The sequence below is a fragment of the Salvelinus sp. IW2-2015 genome, linkage group LG4q.1:29, assembly GCF_002910315.2.
Source record: "Salvelinus sp. IW2-2015 linkage group LG4q.1:29, ASM291031v2, whole genome shotgun sequence".
In the NCBI taxonomy this organism is placed as follows: domain Eukaryota; kingdom Metazoa; phylum Chordata; class Actinopteri; order Salmoniformes; family Salmonidae; genus Salvelinus; species Salvelinus sp. IW2-2015.
The window spans coordinates 75,003,338-75,012,025 of record NC_036842.1 but is presented as its reverse complement, the minus strand read 5'-3'; the positions used below and the strand labels follow the sequence as shown (position 1 = coordinate 75,012,025).

Below are 8,688 nucleotides of genomic sequence, written 5' to 3'. Positions count from 1 at the left end.
AAAACAAAAAGATAATTACTTGACACATTGGAAAGAATTAACAAAAAAACTGCGCAAACTAGAATGCTATTTGGCCCTAAACAGAGAGTACACAGTGGCAGAATACCTGACCCCTGTGACTGACCCAAAATTAAGGAAAGCTTTGACTATGTAAAGACTCAGTAAGCATAGCCTTGCTATTGAGAAAGGTCGCCGTAGGCAGACCTGGCTCCCAAGAGAAGACAGGCTATGTGCACACTGCCCACAAAATGAGGTGGAAACTGAGCTGCACTTCCTAACCTCCTGCCAAATGTATAACCATATTAGAGACACATATTTCACTCAGATTACACAGACCCACCGAGAATTTGAAAACAAATCCAATTTTGATAAACTCCCATATCTATTGGGTGAAATACCACAGTGTGCAATCACAGCAGCAAGATTTGGGACCTGTTGCCACAAGAAAAGGGCAACCAGTGAAGAACAAACACCATTGTAAATACAACCCATATTTATGATTATTTGTTTGACATTTTTTACTTTAACTATTTGCACAATGTTACAACACTGTATATAGACATAATATGACATCATGTCTGTCACGCCCTGACCGTAGAGAGTTTTTTATGTCTCTATTTTGGTTTGGTCAGGGTGTGACTTGGGTGGGCATTCTATGTTCATTTTCTATGTTTTGTATTTCTTTGTTGTTTGGCCGGGTGTGGTTCTCAATCAGAGGCAGCTGTCTATCGTTGTCTCTGATTGAGAACCATACTTAGGTAGCTTTTTCCCACATGGTTTTTGTGGGTAGTTGTTTTCTGTTTTGTGTCTGCACCAGACAGAACTGTTTCGGTTTCGTTCGTTCTCTTTGTTGTTTTTGTTATTTAGTGTTCWGTTTTAATAAAGAAAGCATGAACACTTACCACGCTGCGCTTTGGTCCACTCCCTCTTCTTCAGACGGCCGTTACAATGTCTTTATTCTTTGGGAACTTGTGTGAGTGTAATATTTACTGTTCACTTTTTATTGTTTATTTAACTTTTGTTTATCCATTTCACTTGCTTTGGCAATGTAAACATATGTTTCCCATGCCAATAAAGCCCCTTGAATTGAATTGAGAAAGAGAGAGAGAGAGAGAGAGAGAGTCGATGGTATATGTAGGTGTCTAAGCATGCATGTGTGTGTGTATCCTCACCACAGATCTTCTTGGGACAGCAGGCCCCCTCTTCCAGGACATCCAGTACGTACTCTCCCTCCCTCTCACACAGCGGAGTGGGACTAAAGCTGCAGTCAGGTTCTACTGCCACCACAGAACCGTTCTCCAGGCAGCGGAACAGACAGCAGCCACGCAATGACCCGTTCCACACCTCCCCAGGGGCCCGCGGAGACCCCTCGTTATCCGTACACACTACAAACACACATACAGACACCACAGACATTATCAGTACACTCTAAAAAACACAGAAGCAGAACCATAACAAGAGTCATATAGAGCACAAGCTCATAGAGCTGACATACTAGAGCAGACATACACTGACAAAGAGCTGACATACAGCTGACATAGAGCTGGCATACAACTGACATAGAGCTGACATACAGCTGACATACAGCTGACATAGAGCTGGCATACAGCTGACATAGAGCTGACATACTCACCACACTGCTCCTCTGTGACGCAGTAAGTGGAGTCTGCTCGGTGCAGGATGGTTCCAGAGCGACACACACACTCCTCTCTGATGTGGGAGCAGGTGGTCTCCTCATAGAACTCTCTGTTCTGACAGGTCCGGGTGGTACAGGTCGACACACACGCCTGGTACTCCCTACCTGGGGGACACCTCAATGCTACACACGCACATGCACACACACGCAAACGCACACACACACACACACACCGCAAGAACACACATTTGTGTCATCACCAGCTAATGCAGACCTGATGTGTCTGTGTATTGGTGTGTATTGGTGTGTGTGTACAAGGTCCTTACGGCAGAAGTTGTGTCGTCTCCAGTTGATGCAGACTTGGTAAGTGTAGCAGACAGCTACGTAGGCTGCCAGGAAGTCACACTGGTGGGCCTTATAGTGGAGGTCCCCTGCCCACATCACATCACAGAACTGCTCTGGAGACACCTTGCTGTGGCAGGGAGTGAAAGGTCTCTGTCTAAGCATGGAGAGACAGGTGGAGCAGTCTCCAGTGGTACAGTTGTCCCCGATGCGTCGTGTGTGTTCCGTGTCCTCTGAGGTGTGGACCCTCCAGGCCTGCAGGAACAGACCCAGGTCCGCCACCTCCCTCACCACCGTACCGTTAGGCAGCTTCAGGTCATCAGCTGGGTTCCCGTCACAACACCCTGGGAGACACACCAGCAGGGAGTAAAAGGTGCTCAACCAKCGTGAAACAAGGTGCAACCAAATAATAGCATGAGCATTGAGAAGGAAGAGGCGCAACTCTCGATCACAATTTAAAACAACTTGATACTTTATTTATAAAACTGTTACGGATACACTTATGTTCATAACATGCACGGATGAACAAATGCACGCCCACATGCGCACACCCTGAAGAAATAGGCCAGGAATAGGGCAAGGTCTGAGAGAAACGTTCTCTCTTCTCCAGGTTCATTAAATCATGCTAGTGGACGTCTTCAAAACAAACCCATATCCCTGATCTGACAATGAAGGATGGAAGCGTTAGAGTAAATGCCAAATCTAGCTCATGGATGTCTTACCACAGAGGCCTCTAGTAGGAGCAGATGTATTGGAGGGYGCGGTGTATTGCAGCACCATGATGCCAGTGCTGTGGTACCATTGTATGTTGACTCCTCCAGGAGTGGTGATCAGGTACATACTGCCTGTGTCCTCTACTGACAGAGCCTGGCGGGAGAAAGGCAGCCGCGCCTTGATGTGGTTCACTGACACCTGTATACCCACACACACACAGATATAGCATGAGCTGTGTTCTACAGTGTATGCGATCAGTAATGGTTCAGTGGTCAGTCGGTTGCGGTCAGTGATAGTCACCTTGCGGTCAAGACGGTTGATGATGATCCTGTAGGAGGGAGTGGTGATGTTCAAGTTCTTGAAACACAGACCTGACGTTCCACCACTAGGGCTCTGAGAGAAAGATGTCCAAGTAAAACAGTGTAATAATGACCATATAATTACTATGATAATGATCACGATTAGATATTAAAAGGAAACTCACAGGTCGTCTGATGGAGTTGACGCTCTAAATATGAAACAAGAAAAGGTAAACCAATCAGAATCAGGTGCTTCTGGCATCCTATGACAGTTTATAATAGCGAGTGTATTTAAAACAGAGAGAGTTTGTGTGTGTGTTTTAGCTTGTGTGTGTGTGTGTGTACCTGGCTGGTAGGGCATTTATTCACTGTTCCTATGATGTTCTCTGTGGGKAGGTAGACCAGGATGTAGGAGCCGTTATCATACAGCGCCACGTTGTTACCGTCAAACGTTATCACACGCAGGTCTGACATCACAGAGCAGCGACCTAACACATACACACACATGCACGGATAGGCAAACACACACAAGCACAGTATGTCTGTAAAATGTGTGTGTGTTGGTATGTATGTAGTGTGTGTGTGTATGTACAGTAGTGTGTGTTCTTACAGGGGCACTGCCAGAGCGGGCAGCAGGGGTCGGTGTTGGTGAGGACAGCCATGCCCAGCAGAGAGCAGCGAGGAGGAGTAGTGTTGTACCGACAGTGGAGGGAGGAGTTATGGAGGAGCAGCTCCCCGTTAAAACAGATCAGTTCTGCACACTCATCAACACGGTAGGAATACGGGGGCTGGAGAGAACAGAGAGAGACGAGAGAGAGGGAGATCAGAGAGATCAGCTACTGGCAAAGGGAGTTCTCCAGGGCTGCATGCTCGGCCCTCTTATCATGTCCATACACACTGTCTCTCACTGATGGGCTCTTACTGTGCAGGGGGTGGTGGGCAGGAGGAAGGGGGACAGCACTGTCGGCATGCTGACTGCCTCAGGTGTATGAGAGGAGTCTGGGCTAGTGGCTGTTTCCGTTGTTATGGACTCCGTCGTCTCGGGGGGTGATGTCGACATGGTAACGGAGGTGTCATAAATGACTGGGAATACAGAGGTAGTCTCCGTGGGCGTAGCAACAGGACGGTGTGTTTCTGTGGTGGTCAGAGTGGGGGTGGAGGAGAGAGGGGGAGGAAGGGAAAAGGAAGTGGGGGAGGAGATAGGGGGAGCTGAGGGGGAGCTGGAAGGCTGGGGAGGGGTAGTAGGAGGGGGAGGAGGGGGAGAGCGAGAGGGAGAAGCAGGAGAGAGAAGAGGAGGAGTGGTAGATTCGGTCACTACCAGGCTGGGGGAAGTAGGGGATGGCGTTTCCATAGTTACTCTAGTGACCACTGCAGGGGTCAAGGTCGGGGTCGTGACCCCAGTGGTGCTGCTAGTAATGGTGGCGGAGGGAGAGGGGGAGATGGAGGGAGAGACTGCAGGTAAAGGGGTGTCCTCAGTCACAGTGGGGGTGGAGGGTGCGGGCAGAGAAGGGGGAGGAGGAGAGGGGGAGCGAGGAGGGGTAAGGGTGGGAGTGAAACTCTCCGTCAGGTGGGCTGTACTGGGTGTAGTGGGGGCTCTGGTGGCAGTAACAGTTGTAGAGGCAGCACTGGTTGTAGTTCTGGTACTACTAGTAGTGGTCCTAGATGTAGTAGTAGTACTAGTAGGCCTAACAGCAGTAGTAGTTGGGGTGGTGGTCGTTCGGTTTACGAAGGCGTAGGGTGTAGGAGTGGGAGGTAGGGACACACCTGAGGAAAGACACACAGACATACATTACTCTAAAAACGATGTAACTTTACAGATCCTGGTGTGATGCACACTCTACTCACAGTCCTCTGTGTAGACACATCTCCTGGTGACCTCATCAAGAACCATGTTTTTGGGGCAGCGAGGGAAACAGCCCTCCACCCTGCCAGACACACATATAGACACGGACAAACGTTCAAAGCGCGTATTAATCATGCCCTTACAGTGTATAACCATGTTGTAAGTGTGTGTTTGTAAGCGTGCATTTCTATGTTAGGCGTGTTCTTACGGGGGCAGGAAGTGGCAGCGTGTGGCAGTGGGGTCGCTGCATGTACGGACACACGGACTGGCACATGCATGGTAGCGCCACTCACACATCATACGGTACGGGATCACAAAACTGCTCTCTGTAATACAAACATACACAAACATATTGTAACTGCTCTCTGTAACACAAACATATTGTGAACATACACATAAGAACTACAGTAAAAGAAACTGTGTGTGTGCTGCGTATTATGAATTTGTATTTCTATCTAACCCTCCAGAGTAAAGGAGCTGCTGGTCTTGAAGTTGTCAGAGTTGTCATATTTCTGAGCTCGTGCAGACGTGCGTGTCAGAGTCAGGAACACTCCTGGCTGGCCAATCAGCTCGAAAGAGGTGTGGCCAGGCAGGAACACCCCCTGGTGCTGCAGGAAGGAAGCCCTGTGGCCAAACTCCTCCCCTCTGGTCCACTGCTCCAACCGCAGCCCAGTACGCTCAGACACAACGAGGAAGTAGTTAGGACGCTCTGCTGACTCCAGAGAGACCACCGGGAGACCTGTAATACAGAGTTTAACATATGGGTGAAGCTCACTAGAGATGTATTTATTTTTGTGTGTGTGTGTGTGTGTGTGTGTGTGTGTGTGTGTGTGTGTGTGTGTGTGTGTGTGTGTGTGTGTGTGTGTGAGAGAGAGACTCACGTGATGTGCGGTCCTTCTGTAGTCCTGCTGTGATCATGAAGTTYAAGAGTAGRCCAGGGGGAGGCAGCCCYCCTYCGAACTCCCTAACTAGAGGAAACACTGACCCACTGGTTCTGTTCACACCGAAGACTGTAGCGTTATATACAGCACTGACCACCGAAAACGGTCCTTCACCTAACTCTACAGAGGGAGAGAGGGAGAGAGAGAGAGAGGTGGAGGATATTCTCAATGTTGAGTGAATATATTATGTAGCTCAGTTTGTATATGTGTATTTGTATTTTTGTGTGATTGAATGGTGTTCCTTTGTGAGTCATTTTGGTTAGCGTTCAAACAGACCTTGGTTGTAGTATTCACAATCATAGGCTGAAAGAAAAAACAAGTACAAACATTTAGAAACATACAACATCACATATGTACAGTATGTGATAGTACTGTAGCCTTTCATAGCCAAGACATACTGTGTAGATCAAGCAGGGATAGAGAGACCATGGTATTGTGTAAGAGTGTATGTGTGTGTGTGTGTGCACATGTATCTGTGGTCATTTGATGACAGATATAAATATTTTAGGGTCAGAGGGGGGACTCTATAGTTCTGTGTACTGGCATGTGTGTGTGCATGCGGGCGTGTAGGAGCATTGACTGACCCAGCACCTATGCTGACAGACAGAGAGAAAGTCGGAGGAACAGACACACATTGTGTGTGTATGTGTGTCTGTACTCACGGCAGACAGAGGGGTTTCTCCAGACCACAGTGACACCGTGTTGACAGCAGGTGTGTGCATAGGCAGCAATGGACGTACACAGACACTCACAGTCTCCGCCTCGGTTACAGTTACAKGTGTCTGTCAAGCAGTTCCTATAGAACCATGATACATCCACCTACACACACACAAAAACACACACACACATGAAAACACACACACACACAGGTTGCAGATGTACATTAGAACCAGGTCATATCTACCTGGGGGGTGAGTGAGGGTTTAGAGTGGGAGACAGGTCATTGGGGTTAGATGTGGGTTAGGAGTGTGTGTGAATAATGTAGGTAGGAATGAGTGACATGTTTGTGTGTGTTGAAGGGGAGTGAATAGGAGTGATGGGACATCAGAACAATGAGACGTGGGTTAAACTCTGGAACACAGGGATCAAATCACATTTTATTTGCCACATGCTTCGTAAACAGGTGTAGACTAACAGTGAAATGCTTACTTATGGGCTCTTCCCAACTATGCAGAGAGACAAAATAGAAAAAGAATAACACAAGGAAGAAATAAACAATGAGGAACGTTATATACACGGGGTACCAGTACTGAGTTGATGTGCAGGGGTACAAGGTAATTGAGGTAGATATGTACACATAGGTAGCGGTAAAGTGACTAGGCAACAGGATAGATAGTAAACAGTAGCAGCAGCATATGTGATGAGTCAAAGAGTTAGTTCATAAAGGGTCAATGGAGATTGTCTGGGTAGCTATTTTGTTAACTATTTAGCATACTTATGGCTTGGGGGTAGAAGCTGTTCAGGGTCCTGTTGGTTCCAGACTTGGTGCATCGGTACCACTTGCCGTGCGGTAGCAGAGAGAACAGTCTATGACTTGGGTGGCTGGAGTCATTGACAGTTTTTAGGGCCTTCCTCTGACACCACCTGGTATAGAGGTACAGGATGGCAGGGTGCTCGACCCCAGTAATGTACTAGGCCATATGCACTGCCCTCTGTAGCACCTTGTGGTTGGATGCCAAGCAGTTGCCATATGAAGCGGTGAAGCAGCCAGTCAAGATGCTCTCGATGGTATAGCTGTAGAACTTTTTGAGGATCTGAGGTCCCATGCCAAATCTTTTCAGCCTCCTGAGGGGCAAGAGGCCATGTTGTGCTTTCTTCATGACTGTGTTGGTGTGTGTGGACCATATTAATTCTTTAGTGACGTGAACAGTGAAGAGCTTGAAGCTCTCGACCCGTTGATGGGGGCGTGCTCGGCCCTCCGTTTTCTGTAGTCCACGATCAGCTTCTTTGTCTTGTTGAGGTTGTCACTGACCTCCCTGTCTCATTGTCGTTGGTGATCAGGCCTACCATCATCGTGTCATCAGCAACACTTTTGATGGTTTTGGAGTCGTAGGTTGAGATGCAATCATGGTTGAACAGGGAGTACAGTACGGGACAAAACACGCACCCCTGAAAGCCCCCGTATTMAAGGTCAGCGTGGCGGATGTGTTGTTGCCTACCCTCACCATATGGGGGTGGCCTGTCAGGAAGTCCAGGATCCAATTGCAGAGGGAGGTGTTCAGTCCTAGGCTTCAATAGATTTATTTTTTCTTTCCCCTAATTGTCATCTGACCCTTTTTGTTGAAGATTTAAGTGAGTGGGTAAAATCAACGGGGAAGGAATGCCAGGGGAATAAGCCATATTAAAACCTATGTGTTGTGATAATTGCGTTGTTTGTTCTATAACCTGTTAGTTCATATGCCTTGACACCGTGATTTATAGGTCTATAGCTGAGACAATAAGAAGACACAGTGTCAGAATAAATTCAACCACATCTTTGTTTCATCTGTCCGATGAAGTCCACAAAACATATTGCATGTCACAAACCCTTACATGACCTACAGCATGGTCAAGCAAATGAATGTTTCCCACATTTTCAGACTACTAAACAACTATTGATATAGAACCACGGAGAGTTACCGCAAGTCGCAAAGAAAACAGGCGTTGCCTCCACTATTCCAGCACCATTTCAACATCTAATACTTTTTCCTTCATCTTGTTCAATTGTTGCCATGCACCTGCAAATTAGATTGCTCAGATGTGCGAGTGCCTTTTGAATTTTGAACATCTAATACATTGACAACTAAAATATACCAAAAACGATTTAGTCCAAACATCGTAAGCTAAATATGGTGTGGCTGTCCATGGTACTGGTTTATGTGTGTGTGTGTGTGTGTGTGTGTGTGTGTGTGTGTGTGTGTGTGTGTGTGTGTG

At 47.3% G+C, this 8,688-nt stretch overlaps 1 protein-coding gene across 1 annotated transcript in view; it reads right to left on the bottom strand.

Moving 5' to 3' along the window:
- otogl (otogelin-like) overlaps nt 1-8,688 on the bottom strand; it is a 74,505-nt gene that overhangs the window by 7,348 nt on the left and 58,469 nt on the right. Inside the window, 15 exon segments of the mRNA XM_070439795.1 lie at nt 1,173-1,385; nt 1,634-1,819; nt 1,963-2,322; nt 2,701-2,890; nt 2,993-3,085; nt 3,177-3,200; nt 3,337-3,479; nt 3,602-3,779; nt 3,914-4,755; nt 4,837-4,916; nt 5,043-5,160; nt 5,295-5,573; nt 5,716-5,895; nt 6,052-6,078; nt 6,438-6,594. Coding sequence (XP_070295896.1) covers nt 1,173-1,385; nt 1,634-1,819; nt 1,963-2,322; nt 2,701-2,890; nt 2,993-3,085; nt 3,177-3,200; nt 3,337-3,479; nt 3,602-3,779; nt 3,914-4,755; nt 4,837-4,916; nt 5,043-5,160; nt 5,295-5,573; nt 5,716-5,895; nt 6,052-6,078; nt 6,438-6,594 — 3,070 coding nt within the window.